Raw genomic sequence first — 19,337 nt, 5'->3', positions numbered from 1 at the left:
CGGCAGGTGGACTCTCAACCACTGTGCCACCAGGGAAGCCCCCCCCTTAAAGGATCTTGAAGGGAAAAAAAAAAGGTGTTAAAAACCAGAACTAGTTCCTAGCAATTCCCCAAGGATCCAACTCAGATATTGTTATCTATGTGATTTTGTTCATTTTATTTTTTTCCTGCATATTCTTTTTATAAAGCTCTAATAAACTATTCACTTTAACTAACTCTGCCTTTAAATTCTCCTACACGAGGTTTATAGGAGGTTTTCAGTTGGAGCAACTGATTTTTTTTCTCTTGGCCTGGAATCTCTGGAAGCAGGAGATCCCAAAGGGAAGCTGACTGCTAGTTGAGAGGTGTGGTGAGCCAGACCTCTCTGCAGAACCATTCCCATTCTCAGAGAGAGGGTGGGTCTATATCAGGAGCTTTTCTCTGGAACAAGAGAAAATAAAACTTAAAGGAGCATTATGAACACACCTGCTTTTATTAACCTGTAAGAGAAGTTGCAGTCGAGTTTGCTCACATACTACAAGCCTGGCAGGGCAGCCTTTCACGTGTTTCCTCCTTCCAGCAACGGCACTGGGCCCACTGAGTCCTTGGCCTACACGTGTTTTCTGCAGGCAACTTGGGCGCTGGTGGGGAGCCACTGCTGCCTAGAATGGGCGACTAAGTACCTCAAGACTACTACTAAATGAAATCCAAATCCTCCGCCAAACACATGGAAAGGCAGAGTCAGTACAGGAGCGTAAGAGCAAACCAAAATAAACAAATCATACAGCAGACCACAGGAGTCTAGAAGCTCAGCAGGAAATGGCTGCTTCACCCATCAAAGAAGATTGTAAAAGAGCTCGGGGTCCTAACAACTAATGGAACTTCAAAATCCGTACAGGTATGGTTTAGAACTGCTATTTCCTTCAAAAGCTATAAACTTGGTAAGAGAACAAGATGGTTATGCCACATTCTTTAACATGCTTTCCATCAATACCCAAGGCTTTCCTACTGAGAAAAAAGAATAAACGAAATAGCTGAAGAATCAAACGTATATATATAAACACAAAAGATTCACTGTGATACAGCAGAAGTGTAATGACATGCTGTTAACAGAATATTATGAATTTACAGAACGGACTCCGTTAGAGACATGGCTTCGTACTCCTGCCAAAAATGGCATAGTTAAGTAATCTGAAGAACACCTTATTGGCTCAGAGCTAAATAAATATACCCCCTGCTTCCCTCGACCCCCGAAGATTTAAAGTGAACTTGGTACGGAACAAAAAAATAAAATAAAATTTTCCAAAACACAGAAAACAAAAAGCAGTTTTTAAACCCAAACTCCATCGAATATTATTCTTTTAAGTTTTTATTATTTAAATACACCATACTAGAGCAAATGTCTCTGAAAATATCACAAATAAAAGATTTTTTTCTTCATTCAGCAAATTAGAAGTAGGGGGGAATTTCTACACAGTAGCTTCTATGAGCCTGACTTTTTTTCCGATTTTTTTTCTTTTTTTCATTCTTTTTTTTTTCTTTGCCGTGGGAGTAGCAACATTAGGACGAAAACACTTACATGCATACATACATTGTATTTTACAGAGATACAATAAAAGTGTTTGTGATAGAATATCACAAAAGCCACATCTCTTTCCTTTATCTCATGTTCAGTTTTGATTGAAACACATTTCCTTACAACACTTAAATATACAAAGAGCAAATAGAATGTTGTTAAGGTAAAAACACAGGGTACAAACTCTGGCCAGTGCCCTGCTAATTGTTAATGAGGGTAGAAAGCAGATTTGAATGCTTCTTTTAATTAGCTTCATTAGTCATTTCCCTCCTCCCAAGCTCCCTCCCCCCAAAGATGTCGTCCGGTGGATCTTTTTTCATTTTCTCTACAGTCTCCCATTAGCCCAGGTTCATGGAGTCCTTAATGTTCATATTCAGTCATTTTAATACACCAATAAATGCAAGAAGGGCAATCAAGACTAAAGAAGGTGCAATGGCATGGAGCTGGCACTGGTGCTAGCTACAAAGGTGACTTGTCTACCGAAGACACATGGGATCCACCTGTGATGAACAAGATCTGAGATGAAGGCACGCATTCTGCATTACTCTGACCTTTTAGCAGACCTGCAAGACATAAAAACGGGCATCTTAGCTACAATGCTAAACTTGGAGAGATATGAAAACTCAAACATGGCTGCTTTTGTCTTCCCTACATTCACTAATCTTCTTCTATTAATAGATTACTTTCCAACTGTGACTTGTTAGAGGCTTTCTACGCTACTTACTCTGGCAGTGGAGAACTAAAGCATAACATCTTCTGCACTGTTACTAGCGGACAAAATGAGACGATAAATGGACTTCCAGAAAGTTTCTGGTGTAAACTTCTACAATGAATTGCTGAACTCTGTTAAAAGCCAGTTTCTTTCTGCAAGGAATGAATTGTAACATCTTGCCTCGAACTAGGATCTTAAAGGCACGTCAGAGCCAAGTTCCTCCTCCCCAGGAAGTTTTGCGTTAATATTCTCAACTGTGTAAACTTTGGCAAGTTACTTAACTGTCTGTGTCTTGGTTTCCTCATCCTAAAAGTGGGGAGGGATTCCCTGGTGGCGTAGTGGTTGAGAATCTGCCTGCCAATGCAGGGGACACAGGTTCGAGCCCTGGCCTGGGAAGATCCCACATGCCGCGGAGCAACTAGGCCCGTGAGCCACAGCTACTGAGCCTGCGCGTCTGGAGCCTGTGCTCCGCAACAAGAGAGGCCGCGACGGTGAGAGGCCCGCGCACCGCGATGAAGAGTGGCCCCCGCTCGCCACAATTAGAGAAAGCCCTCGCACAGAAACGAAGACCCGACACAGCCGTAAAGAAAGAAAGAAAGAAAGAAGCTTTCATTTAAAAAAATAGTAATAATTTAAAAAGTGGGGATAATAAGGGTGTTATAAGGATTACATAATATATAGGGAGCGCATTCAACAGCGCCTGGCACTTAATAAAAAAGCTAAACGAATACTGGCAGTTAACATGATTATTCTAATATCCCCATATGATGTCTATGCACCCATGTCCTTCTCTGCTTATAGGTATGTGTGTATATGCATGTGTGTATACACACACACACACAAAAATATTGATACTTCTTTTCCCTTAGTATTTCCTACCATGCCACTTAATATTACATGAATATTGTAAACATATGAATCAAACATATGTAATGTGTTAATGACTTGTGCTCAATTAAAGAATGTAGTTCAATGGAAGTCTAACTTTAATATCTAAGTTAGAATTGATAATCCAGTTGTCCAATACAAGCTGTTTGCAATTACCAAAATGAAATAATAGATATTAGTTTTTTATGGTTTTTTAATGACATTGTGAGCTTCCCAGGAAGTTCTCATTTCACCCTTTCCCTAACTTACTAAAAGCCTGAAGTCTATTAGGAGCTGCAACCCCCTACTTCCAAGCTAATTAAAGTGGTAGAGGCTTAATCCCCAGAGTGGAGGCTCAGTGTGAGAAAGGTAATTTGTCTGTCCAGAACAAAGATGCGGCAGCAGCCAGCGAGCATATTTAATAAATGAGCAACAAATGTCCTCTACGATGGACACACACACAACGTCAATTATGTAACTACGGGGCGGGGTGGGGGGGAACTGCGAAGGGGTATGTAAACTAGAACCCTCGCTAAATTCTCTTCTGACCAAAGAGATGTGATCTCTTATTTTACTGAAAAGCACAGATTATTCTAGATGAAACCATCACTCCTGAGTGGAAGAAAGAATTCCAGAGCAGGCAAAAAATTTACCAACCCCTCCCCAAAAAACCCCACAATTCTTGATTCTATTTACATAACTCTCTCTCTACAAGGCAGTATTCTCCTGAGGGGAGCCAAGTCTCCTTCAGACAATATAGGCTATAACATTTTGTAGATCCTAGAACAAGAGTGGTCTGAGATTTCAGTCAGAGAGACTGTATGATTTAAGAGCTTAAGATTATTTTTTCTCAGAACATACAAAAGCCAACGGTGCAGAACAACAACTAAACTATACATCCCAGACGCTGGGAACAAATTTCAGGAGGATAAAAGTTGAAAGGGGCCAGATGATGGGGGCCTATACTTTCCATACAATTTTAGCTGCCTTTAAAGAACGGATGTACAAATAATCAACCCATTACTTTTCAGCCAGAGGATGTTTGGGTATATTTATTATGCATCATGCGCTAAAAACGTAATTGGTTCTGTGAACGGAAGGAAAATGGCCAAAATTAATGTCCAATTTTCCCCACCAAAAATATAGAGAATGAGAGAGAAGAAAATAATAAAATGGAGCTATTTGTCATTTCTCCCCATCTCATCTCCTCCAGAAAAGAAACGCCGCAGGGTTTGGGGAAAATCATTTTAAAGCGTTCTTCAGGTCCAAAAAGCAGTTTATGATTCCACCAGGAAGTATGTTTTCATTACTTCTTCCCCCTTGCCCTCTCATTAATATCTCTCTGGACCACATTCAGCTTACCCCAAACGTTTATTTACAAAAACTACCTTGTGAATTGACTGTGCTCATGGTGAGCTGAGCACCAAGGGCAAAAATGTAAGACATTTAGGCCAACGGGGATATGTTCTTAATTAACATCACCCCCAAAACACAGCTTCTCACCAATGTCTGACAAGAACACATCCTTAAGTTATACTTCCTTATTCCTTTTAAGAACTATTCATTTTTGAAGGCCACCTGTCTCCTTTTAAAAGGCTTCCAACATTAAAATACACGCCGGTAGGCTCTTTTTCACTGCCTCATATATTCTGTGTTCCAAAATGAACGCCCTACCTCTCCCACCCTGCAAAAGGTATGGACTTATACGAAAGGCACAATACTTGCAATCTCGTAAACACGTAAACCAGACTTTGCTCAAATTTTCCTCCCTAACGCCTCCCAATTTACATCATCTTTTTTTTTTTTTTCTGGTACGCGGGCCTCTCACTGTTGTGGCCTCTCCCGTTGCGGAGCACAGGCTCTGGACGCGCAGGCTCAGCAGCCATGGCTCACGGGCCCAGCCGCTCCGCGGCATGTGGGATCTTCCTGGACCGGGGCACGAACCCGTATCCCCTGCATCGGCAGGCGGACTCTCAACCACTGCGCCACCAGGGAAGCCCTTTACATCATCTTATACTCAGTAAGATGGTACTGTGAGACGCTGCTCGTACTTATTACGTGTCTGTGTACTTAGTCCCTGGCTAACACTGCTATGGCCTGTATTCAGTCTGGCTACATTTTCCATCTTATCTCTACATCCTTCAATTCTCACCATGCACGTTGGTGAGCTGTATCATTTTTTATGCCTTGCTAAGTCAGGGAAAGAAATGGTATAAAAGCAGCAACAAACTTAAGATATCATTTGTAGAGAAACTAAGCTTTTACCTTGGGGGGGTGGATTTTATTCTTGTACTTTTTTTTGGCTACCAAGTATAACTACAAATGGCTTTGCTTCTACATGAAATGGGTATCTCAAAATATTTGTTACCCATTCATTGTCCTCAACTCAGCCCTATAGATTCACTTAATTACAACTGAAACCACGAAGGTCTGTAAGTATTTATATGTATTGGCACTCCTTAAAGAAGCCTGAACTGGCTCATCAATGGTGACTGATTAATTTGCAATAAAAAATTAGATTTCCGTTCTTAAAATAGTATTCTATGCAGTTCCCATATTAGTAAATAAGGAAAACTGTACACATTTTGATGCAATTAACCTTTACCTAATAAAGCAATGGAAAATACATTTAAAATCATTCCATAAACTTGAGTAAGGGAAAATGATAAAAATAAGCATCAAAATATGGCAGTATAATTTAAAATTTTTCAAATATTAGTCATTTTCCCTGTACACAGCATTAAGAAAATGCATTACGGAAGACAAAGAAGCCTAATATCTTTTCCTGAGATTTTTGAAGCTCGCTAAATTCCTATTTGCAGATAAATGTTGTTTTTTGTGATCCCTACAACAGACATTAATGAAGTTCCTATTGTAAATCCATAAAGAATTACCAAGTGAAGTGTGCACTTTTTGTTTCAATGCAATAACTCAGTGCTGTGTGATTGCCTGGGTTAATGATGAAAAAGTCAAACATACTATCAGAGCTGATGGAAAAATCTATCACCAATCTGAAATTAAAATTCATCTGTGGTCAATAAGATTTAATATCCATGCAAGTGGTGCTGTAAAGAGTAAATGAATCAATGTCATCAATACATAATCAGTATGAAATATGATGTGAATAAAATTATGTGCACGAGTCATACATTTCACTCTTTTCTGGGCCAGTGTGGAATGAACAGTCTCTTAACTGAAGGTTGACAGTAATTGTTACAAATTAGGCACAGCAGTTATCAAAATGCACTCACTTGCATAGCTATAGGACTTACTAAGGAGATTAAAATAGATCTGAAACTATACAGTACTGCAGGTGCTGGACAACTGTTGATCACCCATTTTCCCCCTGGAGTGCCCTCTAATAACATGATTCGTACATTTGTATAATTTCCTCGTTTCTAACTCTGGTCCAAAAACTTTCCAGTTGTGGATCGAGAATCAAGACATTTAATCTTTAATGATCAGCAAGAGCTAGAACTTTTAAAAAAAATTTGTAACTTACTCAAACATTATGGGACTACCAATCAACAAAAATGCTCTCCTTTGGAATTCCAGAATGTTTTGTAAAACTGCTCTTCTAAGATTCAAAGCACCGTAAATTGGGTTAGGAAGGCAGGTGTCCAGATTGCTATTACTAATGCAGAAATCATTCTTTCATGACAAAGACATTTATTCCCCCTTCCTACCAAAAATGTTCTAATTCCCCCCGCCCCGACAATAACCTAGTCACATCGTATTTCTGAATTTCAAAATTGTCAAGTGGGATAAACAACTGGTCGTAGGCAAGTTTTACATTCTGCCTGACTCTGCATGTGATAATGTGTTCAACATTGGTAAAGCTACAGCTATAATTAAGTCAGGATTTTTTTCACCACAAAAGATTCATGATTTAACCCATCAATTCCTCTATTTCTGAACCGTGTATGTATGAGTAGTCTACATTTCTTTAAAAGGGCACGCAAAAACACAACCACCTAGGAAAACTCCCTCTTGTCTAGACGAAGAGGTTGAACCTTCCAACTAGGTATTCACCTTCTGGTCTGGCAGTAGTGGATTGCTCTGAAGTGAATTCAAATGGCCATTGATGAGAGCTGTAGGTCTATCATGTTCACAAAATAAACTGCCATTGATGTAGTGAAACCGATCTCCTGGGACCAGGCGATTCCGGCAGGTAGAGCATGTAAAACACTGAAAGGAAAAAGCAAATCCACTGAAAACAAGTACAAATTAAGTCTTTCTTGGTCACAAGTTTATAAACTGTTTTTAAGCAGGTATCTGTCAAGTACAGAGAGCCACTTATGGCTTAGTGTTTTCTTTCCTTCAACATGATTCTGGAAAAGAGTAAGCCAAAATGCAAGAAACTGGATCAAGCTAAAGGGGAAAAGCGGCAAACAGGTGCGTGCTTCTGTGGCATGGGGGAAGTGGCGTGGGTGGATGTGTAATCATCACTGCCACATAACAATTTCAGTGGATTCCTTCCATGTTTGCGGCTTGAGAAAACAGGGTTCCTACTAAGGAGACATGCTTTGTCTCCATGTAGGAAAGTTATGGTTCTTTTAAAAAACAGAGGAGGAGCAGATGCTACCTTCAGATGATACACATTGCCTTGGGCCCTCATGACGAGTTCGCTCGCAGGAATAGACTGTCCACAAGCGCTGCAAGCACCGCTATTCCCAAATAACCTGAAACAAAGATGACGGGGACACCAATGAATAATCCCAAACCAAGGAAAGAGAAAGAAATCCCCAGCCTCTGGCCCTCCCTTTGGAATGCATTTGACAGAGACTGAATGCTTAGGCTCCGGCCTCAAATTTTATGAGTGATTTACATAATCTGGGGAAAATCCTTTTGGGGGGGGTGGTCACAGCTAACTTCTCCCTACCGCAGAGGAAGAGGGTGCCCTGGGTTTCAACAAAATATTGACTTACACCTCTAGCAAATATGAAACAATTCTGTTCTACACACATTTTATCAGATTACTGAGTTCATCATAAAAAAAAAAGATACAATTCATGCCTGAAGTTTAAATGTATTGTGTCCTTGAAATTATGTGAAGAACTCTTTTGTACTTTAATCATATCTTGAGATATGAGTCATCAAAAGGGTTAAGAGGATTTGATTGTATATCTAAGAAGACATCATGCTCAGTGTATTGAAACTCCCGTAAACCTCCATCAGTGCAGACTTTCCATTAGAAACTCTCTGCTATCCAGGTTGATATATAATGTGTATGGGTTAACCTTTTCAATCATGGTGTCAACACTTAAGATTTGCCTCTGCTCATCTCTTTCATCCTAACCTTCTCTCTCTCTTGATAATGAAATGCTTGCTCCAACTTCCCTCTATCTGCTCCTGAGTCCACAATTTAGATTACTTCATCTCTGCTAGCAACAAACTGAATGAAATTTCGATTTGAGCAGAAAGTAATTTACCGGGATCTGGACCCATTTGTCATCATATCTCTCTGGGTGTTTGCTGTATCACTGCAGTTTTCCTATGCAATCAAATGAGACCACAACATCTGCCATGGGGGGAGGAGGGGGAGAAGAAGAAGTCTGCAGAGGAGGGGAAAGCTCAAGGAAGTGCGGTGTACTGAAGAAAAAGATATACATAATTCCTTACATCCTTCCACAGGCGTGACAAAATATTTTAACGAACACCGAACTTTGGCTTTTATGAAATCCGTCGACTCAAACTGGGAAGCTTTATTTGCTTTTGGGCTTCCCTCTTTAATATCCACAAATATTTATTAAACAGACCAAAATGATTTCACACTGAAAGGTGGTATCGGAACGAGTAAGCAGGGTCAGAGAGGCACTTTTCAACAATGAAAAACAAAGTAATAGGACTTACAAACTAACATATCGGTGTCATAATACATATTAATACTTGCATTTCTTCCTTGTCCAAAGAAAGTCATAAAATGCAGTTTGTGTCAAACCATGAGACAGCCTCCTATAGAACACCCCGTAATCTGAATGATTGTGGCATGCCTCTATATAAAAATAATTGCTTTGAGTTTTCAGAATCTGGTCTTGCAGAAGAGGCTTGTCATGTTCAAACTACTAATTTGCTGTCGCCACTTTATTGAAAATAGCCTGTAAGTTGTTATTAAATGTATCGACTGAACGACAGGGAGAGTAGTAAAACTGCCCCTTAAGATGGCTTTTAATAGGAAGCCCAAGAAACAAATTTTGCAGCAGCATCGATTTGAAGAGTTCAATCAAAACTCCATTTCAAAACTAATTAGTCTGAGATCAACAACACATTGACACGTTCTTACAGAATCAGAACAGTTACAGAGAGAAAGCTGAAATAATACACTGTCAGGACCTCTAGCTGCAGGACCGCACCGTGTGGGAGCTCAGGGGCCGCTGGCCTGCCATTTCCTAACACTGGACCATTTCAGGAGCATCGATGAAGCCTCCCGGAGTCTCACCCACAGCATCCTGCGAGTGTGGGTTGTCACTGCTGCCACGAGAGGGTTCTCAGAAGGGTGAGGTGGCCAGAGAATTAGCATTGCCAGGGGGAGTTTCCAGTCAACAGCAGGGCTATTTCAATCCCCAAAAGGGGTACCAACTCAAACACTTCAGGTAAGAATAAAATTAAAAACCTGTCGATGTAGCCAAAAACATGCTGAGGATAAAAGGGGGGCGGTGTAGATTAAGGGGGTAGGGAACAGAATCCTACCTGAGCTAAGGACCAAATATCCTCTTACAGCAACCCAGAAGTATTTTAATGGCTAGGAGTCTATAATTATGGCTGCCACTACCAACAGGTACACAGTGACACTCCATCTCAAAAATACCCTTTCACAGTACCAATCTGATTACCCAACCTAAGTGTTCATTTATTTAACAATTCACCCTGAGTAAAGTCAGCTGTATGTCTTCAATGTCTAAGGGCAGTTGTATGGAATCCAAAAGCTTTTCATACATCTCATTTTCTCCAGCACCACTTTCACAACCTTTCAGGGGACAATCAGCCACAAAATCACGGGATTCCTAAAGTGTCAGAAATTACAGTTACAAAGTTTGAAAATGACCAAGATCTACTCAGGACTGATGTGCTATTGAACAACATTATTAATGGAGTTTAATATCTTTCCGTGCCTACAGCTTTAAGGCTGCCTCAGAGCAGAAAACTTACATGTCTAAACACATTTTAATCCCTTTTACCAGAGAGGAAGGCTACCATTAGAATTCCACCCTTTTTTCTGAAAAGTTGTGTGTGTGTGTGTGTGTGTGTGTGTGTGTGTTTTAACAACGTTTCTGTGCACTGGAGAGTTAATTATCTAACCAGGGGGACTGTCCAGGACAGTGTTTGATTTAAAAGGCTTGAGGCTTTAGGTGCTCAATTAAGTAGCTATCGTCTCAGACTGGACTATAATGGGCTCTTTTCTCTTTAACTCAAGCAACGGGGAGATATACCCCAGGTCAGGCTAATTAAAGCCAGGGGAGTCTTTAATTGTGATGACAGAATCGGTTTCAGTTTCCTTTCTTTGGGTCCTCAGTCCAAGAAGGTCGTTAATATTTCAGCATTTGGGCAATGCAATCAATCACAAACATCAAGAGGTTACTTACATGGAGAAAAGGGAAAAGAAGGAAAGAAATCCCACCAAACCTCTACACTTTAGAGGTGCTCTGCTCCTATGAAAAGTACCATGTAGTGCTAGTACTGTTTGCCAGCTCCAACTCTCCTTGCTGACAGAGATGGAGAGCAAGTTGTATTTTTAGTTCAGTAATAATACTTAGCATCTTTCCCTAACTTCAACGACCAATAGGTGAGCCTACTTGCAACTGGTTACTTCAAGCAAAATACACACGATACGGAGCATTACCTGGCTGTTTTCTAAACCGCTTTCAGGCAAGGAGAGGTAGGTTTCTAAGAGTGTGGCTGAAAGGTATACATTTGTACCTACAAGTAAATATCAGCAACCTATCTGAGGAGAAAAATGCACATCCACAGCTACCGATCCAGAAGCAATTGGTTTTCCAGCAGGTTCCTATATTTAATCTAAATTCTGCACCGGCTATATTAAATGTAACAAAGAAAATGCAACCCAGAAATTATGCCTGGAGCCAAGTCCATTAAAAGTACTTCGGAATAACTAGAGACCAAGCACCTTAAAAGCACCAGAAGCTATTGATACTTAAGAGGGGGGCTGTGAATAATCGCAACTGATGCGTTAGAGAGGGGAGGGAGAAAAAAAAAATCAGCCAAATTACGCTTGGTTAATTCAGAGTAACAGATCTGCCCCCAAGTGAATTGGAGGCCTTGAATTAATTCTGTTATGACAAATCAAGATAAACGTTCCCCCTAAATTGCATGCGATTTAATTAATTTTTGAGATCCTAGGTTTTTTTTTTTTCCTAGCTAATAGTTCACATGCTCCTGTGCTGTCATTGTGCTTGAGTGGGCAGACTTCAAAGTGATATTAAATAACCAACTATTAGATTTACCTAGCACGTCCTATTGGAAAAGTGCCATTTAATTACCTAGCCTGTTCAATTAAAGGGACAGCATTCTCTGAATATAGCAGCTTGCTGTTGATTACCAGGGAAATGAACTCGCTGTCTGGCGGCGCCTCCGTTCCTAACGCTACCCGCTCCCGAAACGCACCCTCCACCACCAACCACCACCAATCCCCCCGCCCCGGGCCCCCACCCCCAGCTGCGCGGCGCTCACTGCGGCTGCGGGCGCCACGTGAACCTCCCGAGCGGAGCCCGGGGAGAGAAAGCGCTACCCGCTCGTCCGGCTCCCGCCCTGCGCTCGCCCCCTCGCGGGCCCGAGGCTGCCGGCCGGCTGGGCGCCTGAACTGCGGCCTCAGGCGCCGTCAGCCCCCAGCCCGGCCCCCGCCCGGCCGAGCGAGCGAGCGAGCAAGCCAGCGAGACCCGGCACGCCGAGAACCACCACCCGAGCTTCCGGCGCGTAGCCTCGCCTCCCCGGACCTGGAGCCCCACCCGTCGATCTCCGAACTTCCTCCTCTTGCTGCACTTTCCGCGCCAGTCTTCTGGCCCGCGGTGGGGGTGGAGGAAGGAGGACTCGAAGAAAGAGAATCGGAGTTTCTGAAGCTACTTGGTGGCGCTGGGATTGAGCTGGGGGGTCGGGAACCCGGGGGGGAAGGGGGAGGACGCGCTTCCAAGGTTCAACGACTTTTGTAATTTTGCTAGGTGGCGGGGCCAGGCCGGCGTTGGCCCCTTTAAGATCCACCCTCCCTTTCCTCTCCCCTCCCCCCTTGTCTATCCCTCCCTCTCTTAGAGGCCAATTTTGTTAATTAAATGTTTTGTTTGCAACGCAGCTCTCATTCATTGCGGACACGTCATTCGGAGCAGATCTAAGCCAGAGACCAGATCTCATTAGATAAAGCCCATCAAAACTAAGAAAATGGAGGAGCCACTAATTAAAGCTTTTAATTGTGCGGATTCGCTGCAGCAAGGCAGCCGCTTTATCTGAAATCTTGGAGGGAGGAGAGGCAGAAGCCCAGCTCTGCCCAAACGACACTTGGTCGCGCAGGGGGAAGGGGCTGGGGAAAAGCAGCACCACCCACCCCTCCCCCCCCACAACCCCCTCCTCCCCGGGCCCCTCCCAGCTCTCCCAAAGCTTTTTAGCCAGATCTTGCTGGTTTTCAAAAAGCCACAACCTCAAAGTCAGACAGTTTAAAAGCCCCTTAATAAATCGCTCTGTGGTCCCAGCTGGGGCCGAAGAGCCAAAGGGTCCCCTTCACCTGGCGGCCGGCGAGCGGATTAGTCCCGCTCCTCAGCGGCCGTCCCTGCAGAATTGAAAGCTCCTCCAACAAGTGGACTGAGGGGAGACTGAGGAGGGAGTGGCTGAAAGGAAAGGGAACGCGCAGCCTCCCCACCTTCCCACCCTTTCGGCATCTTGGTGGGCAGAAGGAACACTGAAGAAAGACTTAGGAGATCCCTTAAACTTGGTGGGTGAGAGGGGGGTGTCTGCTGCTGAGCCCTGAGCAGTGTGAGGAAAGGATCAATTGGGTACTGAGCTAGAACTCCGCTCTCCCGAACAAATCTAAGGTCCTCAGGGTAGCCTCCAGTTCAACAGCAAGCGTGGTTCCAGTTTTCAAAGTCAGGAAAAAGAAAGAAAGGGAGAATATGGACCCAGTTAATTAAGTCTTGGGGCTGGGCACACATCCTCCATTGCTCCATTAAGCCAACAGAAAAACACCAAATGGGCATTTATATTTGTTCCCAAGAATAGGGAAAGGAATGGAAGTGATTCCCAGGAAGCCACTTGCCTAAACTTGTCCTGAGGGAATGCAAGTGGACCCATCTTCTTTTTAATTAGTGGTAATCAGAAGCGAAGGTCTTCTGAAGGCACTTGGAAAAGAGATGAATCTGTACCATTCACTGCTTCTGAACAGCACTGTCAATTTTTCCCCTTTAAACCACCCCCCTTCTTACCAGTTTTGCTCTCTAATTACAGTACTGTCAAAGCTCATGGCATTGCTTGGAAGGAGGACCAGAAAGCATTATACCCACGCTGCTGCTGATTTTCCAACGTTTACTTCTAAAAGAACACTTCGTGAAATTAATGCTGCCACCTTAATTTAAAAATAAAAGCCCTCTCCCTTCCTGTATTTCTTTTACTTGGCTGATTGAGGAGGCCAGCAAAGAGGACATAGGTTGCATTACTGGAATAACCAAATATCATCTTATTCCATCATTTACACTAATGATATCGCTGGGGTAAACATACCCATACTCAGCTCCAAACTGCACTGGGATCTTCTGCAGTTTTAGATGCAGAGTCAGGGAATCACAATGGAGCTAAACTTTGAACAAAATACCTCATCTATTGATTCAGCCTCATTGAAGAAAGGGCAAAAATTTTCTAATCTCTATAAAGAAAATGGTTTAGGGCACAAATTTTAATAGAACGCATTTCTTAAAAGTGAGTGGTTGTCTAGTATCAACCGTGTGCGTGTGGGTTTGTTTTTTTTTTTTTTTTTTAATTACTGGATGTTGAAACAGAACACCTCCTAGAAGCATTCATGTGCATCAGTCTATCAAACCATTTACTCAAATTAAATGTGTAATCCTTCAAATGCCTCCTTTCAAATTAATGAGTTTAAGTAGCTTGAGTTCACCTGAAAAGATCCTATAGGCACCTGACCTCCTGAATTCTTTCCATTAATTGCACTGAAACTTGTTGGAAAAAGGCTGCTTACATGGGCATATGAATGTTCCTATACATTGCTTTAAAATGCAAGATTAGTATAATTCTATAGCCTCTTTTCCTAAATCTCTTTTGGGGATCAAGGGTAGTGATACAAATGACAACAACAAAAAACCCAAAATCTGAACATTCCGCAATTGAACTACAAATTCTACATCACAAACCACACACTAACACTTGAGTATTGCGAGCCTTCAAGTAACAATATATAAAGAGAAACATTACCATTAAGTTTTTTTTTTTTTTCTTGTTCGGGTTTCTTTGCTATAAGAAGAATGACAAGTCTTTAAACCGATGGGCAATCAGCATTTTTCACAAGGAGCACAAAGAATGAGTCAGTTTTCCACTCAAAAAAGTTTAAAGGTGCTTACGTAAATATCATAATCAGCCATCACCATATCATTTCTCACTACCCACACTTAAATTTTTAAATCAGTCTTTTGTCTCCCAAGTTCCTATGTTGGTCCCTACCTTGCTTTAAGAAAGCAGCTTAACTCCCACTTGAAAGGTTTATTTTTAGTGGAGGGTCCAACTGCGGCTGACCACGTGAAATCCTGGTCGCGAGGATCCTGGTCCCAACCTTTGCACACCTAGCAGCCCAGTCCCCCCAGATGCGCAGTTTTTACTTCGTGTGGCCTTTGCCGTTAATTTGCCACTAAATATTGGAAGATTAACACATGCTTCTTTAACCCCTTAAATTTCGGCCAACCAGGTTTTTGAGGTGAAGGCTACACTGTATTCTGAGATGCCCTGCTCCTTTCTTTCAAACCCTTGGTAACCTTTGGCCTTGCCATTGCTCTGCCCGCCCATGTCGGGGAAAGGCAGCCAAGTCTTACCTAATGTAGTCATTTCTGCAAAGGATCATGCCGCTCTTGGTGTAACAGGACGTGCCGATGTCGCCCAGCTGCGCCTGGCAGCAGGAACACTTGAGGCACCGGCTGTGCCAGTAGCTGTCCATGGCATAGAGCAGAAAGCGGTCCGCAATCTTGCCTCCGCAGCCTGCGCACCGCTTCCAGGAGAGGGAGCCGGCCGTAACCGGGGGCGGCTGTGAGCTGCTGCCCGGATTCACCATGGTCTGCAGAAGGCGGGAAGGGGACAGGGAGAGAGAGACAAAACAGGGGCGATGCAAAAGTTAGTACTCGCCGCGCGAGTGAGCGAATCCGTCCCCCGCCAGCCCCCAGAGCTGCTGGAAGGAAGCAGCAGGGCAAGGGCGGGAAGGAGGATGAGGGGGAGAGGGAAGGAGGGAGGCTTGCCGGCAGCAGCCGCCTGTTTACTTTTCTCAAGCTTTGTTCTGGGGCCACGAGCTCCTCTCAACTTTCCAGCGCCCGCCGCCGCTGACAATTTCAGCTCGGGTACTGTCAAAACTCAAGAGAGCGAGGCTCCGCGGCGCGCTCCTCCCCTCGCGGCGCCTCCTCCCGGCCCCCGCCTCCGCCCACTGCCCCCTCCTCCGCCGCCCGCCTCCAGCAAATGAGGGTCAAACCCACCCACCGCCTCGCCCGGCCCCTCCCGGGGCCCCGCTGAGCCCCGAGCGCTAGTCGAGGGGAGTGAGAGGCGGCCCCCGCCGGAGCCACGTTCCCTCCCGAGCTCTGCCCGGGGAAGTGCAGCTGCAGTTCACAAGTTGGAAATAGTTCGGCTTTCTGAAAGGGAAGGAGGGAAGAACCGGCGGAGGGGAGATGGAGAGAGTGGTGGTGGGAGGGGAAGCGAGGGGACTTCGGGGGGGGGGGGGGGTGCGGTGTGTAAAGTTGCGAAACTGGTTTTTCTTATTTTAAACAGCACCTTTCACATGCCATTGTGGTGACCGCCATCTCCTATTATTGTTCCAAATCTCATTTCATTTTGAAGATCAATGAGTGTTTTCTCTGCGTTTGCAGGACACAGGCAAGAATAATAGATCATTGAACTTTAGGATGCCTGTTAACTTCCTATACAAACACTCTCCACTTTGGTCTCACTAATCTGCCCTTGATCAGCAATTTAAATGGTAGAGCTTTGTTCCTCCAAAAGGGTGAGGGGTACGTTACTGATAATATGTGAGAAGGCACTGTTAAAGGATGCACAAGTTATATCTGAGCCAGACCTACTGTCACCAAAAACTGCTTTTAAAAATTCCCCACTCTTTCTAATGAATGTCACGAGAGAAACAACTGGGGTCTAATATAGGAATCAATTTATAAAGCTTAGCCTAAACCGATTAATTTGTTGCCTCCAATCCTGAGTCCAATAAAGTCCTAGTGTTCCTCCAGTCACTTATTCTATAAAAAGATCAAGTTATTTACTGCCAATTAAGCAGCCTGTTTTGTCTTTGTCCTCTGTAAGCCGAGAGTGTGGGCTCCCCCCGAGGCTCCCGGCTATCTGCTCAAGACATTCAGCTGATACCTCAGAAGCGAGAGGACGAACTTTGCCTGTCCCCGGCCCAACTTGGCTGCTGCAAAAAAACGAGGGGAAGGGAACGAAACAAGGACTTGTGTTCCTTAAATAGGCCGATTTTAAACACATTTCCTCCGAAAGAGTCCTGGAACGTGTGTCCAGTGACCGCACAATAAACCAGAATAAGAACTGCACCAATTAAGCTGTAACAAAACCCTGAGACTTTGGAAACAGGACCACTCTAAAACCCATTAGCATTGCATTTAACCGAATGCATCATACCTTTATGTAAATTGATTTATCTGATGCATTTACTCGAGGCATTGCTTTTTGTTACAATTTCAGCCCTAACCCAAATGAATCTGCATTTCCTGCCCTAGGTCTTTAAACTGCCCACCCCCGCCCAACGTTTTAATCGCTCTGAATTCCTTTTTAAAAGAGGAGGAGGGAGGAGATTCCAAGCTCTTCCCCGCCCCCATCTTTGGTGAGAGGTAAATATATATGTATATTTTTTTTGAAAAGGAAACATTACACTGAGAAAAGCATCCAGTAACCCCATTAGCTAAAGCTCTTAAGGACAAGCAATACCTTAATGCTGATTAAATCTAAAAGAGATGAATCAAGACGACTGACCAGAAACTGACTCCCCTGATAACTAAGGACGGGCCCTCATCAAGTTTCATTTAGAGTTGGAAAAAAAAAGAAAGCTTTTAAGTTAAATAGGCTTATACTCTAGTAATTACATAGCCAAGCAATTTAGGTCCTGAGGTAGTCTGTGAAATAGAAAGCAGAACTGGCAGCTAGAGGCAAAATCTGCCCCCCTTTAACAACGTCTCTGGTGTTTTTTAATGGAGACCAAGGGAGGGACAAACGTAGCGCTGACAATTTGTAGTACAAAAATGGATGCTTAATTCATGTCTTGATTTTAATTAGGTGATTCACCGGATTTCTCCTGGATTGGAACAAAAGACTTATAAGCCAAGAGGAATTTTTTTAAAAGAACCAGCAATACCGAATCCTGCTCACTTAGATCCTTTCTGCCACTGTTTCAAAAATAGTGGTGGGGTGCGGGGGGTAGGGTCGTGACTATTTTCCCCACACTACTTCTCAGACTTCAACGCTTAAAGCACCTCCTGCCTCTCCCTTTGGAACTGAATATATCCCCACACGCCTCCAAGGTCCCCACCAGCCCCGTCTCCAAGAAGAACCCTTTTGTAAGCAGGAACCGCTACAAAGCTGGCGGCCCGGGGCTGCCCTCCGTCCTAGCTCGCAGGCCGGCCTCGGTAGTTTCGGACTCGCGCATTATCTAAGCCGACGTATTGTTTACTTGCAATTTGGGACGGTCAAGGGAAGGAAGCCAAAGAAAACAGCCCCGGCCCAAATCGCCCCCCTCCTCCTTCTCCCCCCCTCCCTGCCCACGGCTCTCCAGCCGTCCCCTTACCTGCTTTTCCCCTATATTGCAATATTGCGAGAGGCGGCGGCGGCGAAATTCGTGCGAAGCCGCTCGGCTTCCAAGGAAGGGGCGCCTTGGCTGGCGGAGGTGGAGGGAGAGGGGGGGATGTTCTCGCAGAAGCAGGAAAGGGGAGGAGGGGGCTAAGGGCTGCTTTTCTTTTCTTTTCTTTTTTTTAACGCGCTGCTCTGAGGCTGGGTTAGGGGGCCCCGCGTAAGTGGCAGGCGCCGGGAAGCAGAAGCGTCAGTCTCGGTCCTCGTCGTTCTTCTCCGCCTCCGGCTCCGCGCGAGCAGCTGCAGGAGCCCTCGGCCCGCGCGGCGCGGCGCAGCGGCAGCAACTGCTGCAATCGCTGCTGCAAGTTTGGCAATGTGGCTTCACTTTGTATATTCCCCCGCCCGGAGGCCCCCGCCCCGCCCGCGCTCCTCCCGCTCCCCCTCCTACTCCTCCGCCTGCCTCCCTCCCGTGCGCCCGCCCGCCCGCTCGCTCGGGGCTGCTGGCGGCGACGGCCGCTCGGCCGAGCTTCCTGCACCTCCAGCCGGGGAGCGGCCGCAGACACAACAGCCCCGGGAGCGGCGGCGGCCGGCGTGGAGGCCGGGGGGCGGGCGCGCCCAGGAGGCGGGGAGCTGCGGCCGGCGGGGTCCCGCGCGCCTGACCCTCGCCCCTGCCGGAGCTGCTGCTGCCCGGCTTGGAGGCGGCGGTGGCGGCGGCGCTGGCCTCTAACCGGCTCACTCGCTCCCTCCGCGGCTCTTACACATGTGTTACTGACAGAGCAAAATCCCAACTACTCCCAGGCTCTGCCGCCGACGTCAGCGACCCTCAGCCACTGGGCGGCCGGATTGTTCAGGCGGAATAATAAAACCTGCCAATCCGGGCAAGGACAAAGGGATGACTGAAACGAGACTCCGGGGGCGGGGGAGAGAGCGAGGCGGCTGAGCCGCCGGAGGCTGAAGCGGGGGAGGGCCCGAATCAGGTGGGGAGAAGTCCCTCGGGCGCTGCCGACCCCGCCGGCTCGGCCCCCCGTGGCCCGAGATGGCAGGCCGAGGCGCGGGGGCCACACCTGCCCTCCCTGCTCACGTGGCCCCTTCGGGACCCGCGCCCGCTCGCCCCTCGGGGATAGCCCGTCCTCGCGCCGAGAGGAGCCCCTTAGGAAACTTACTTCACATCTGTCTCAGAAATGGGCCTCTTCCTGTT

At 45.2% G+C, this 19,337-nt stretch overlaps 1 protein-coding gene across 3 annotated transcripts; it reads right to left on the bottom strand.

Moving 5' to 3' along the window:
• Positions 1 to 249: 249 nt before the first annotated feature.
• On the bottom strand, positions 250 to 19,017 carry LMO4 (LIM domain only 4; the record flags this gene model as incomplete). Of its 3 annotated transcripts, XM_079921354.1 has the most annotated exons (5): positions 18,138 to 19,015; positions 15,166 to 15,404; positions 7,719 to 7,815; positions 7,166 to 7,321; positions 250 to 2,117 (listed from the first exon to the last, which is right to left on the bottom strand). In XM_079921354.1, the coding sequence occupies exons 2-5, from the start codon at positions 15,399 to 15,401 to the stop codon at positions 2,109 to 2,111; spliced, it is 498 nt and encodes a 165-aa protein (XP_079777480.1). In that variant the 5' UTR covers positions 15,402 to 15,404; positions 18,138 to 19,015. The 3 variants fall into 3 exon arrangements, with proteins under 3 accessions (XP_079777480.1, XP_079777478.1, XP_079777479.1); XM_079921352.1 differs by lacking the exon at positions 250 to 2,117 and having other exon boundaries at positions 7,154 to 7,321; positions 18,138 to 19,017; XM_079921353.1 differs by lacking the exons at positions 250 to 2,117; positions 18,138 to 19,015 and adding an exon at positions 15,604 to 15,673 and having other exon boundaries at positions 7,154 to 7,321.
• Between the last annotated feature and the right edge of the window lie 320 nt (positions 19,018 to 19,337).

This window comes from Stenella coeruleoalba (assembly GCF_951394435.1).
Source record: "Stenella coeruleoalba genome assembly, chromosome: 1".
Taxonomy (NCBI): Eukaryota; Metazoa; Chordata; class Mammalia; order Artiodactyla; family Delphinidae; genus Stenella; species Stenella coeruleoalba.
This window is presented reverse-complemented; position numbering and strand designations above follow the sequence as displayed.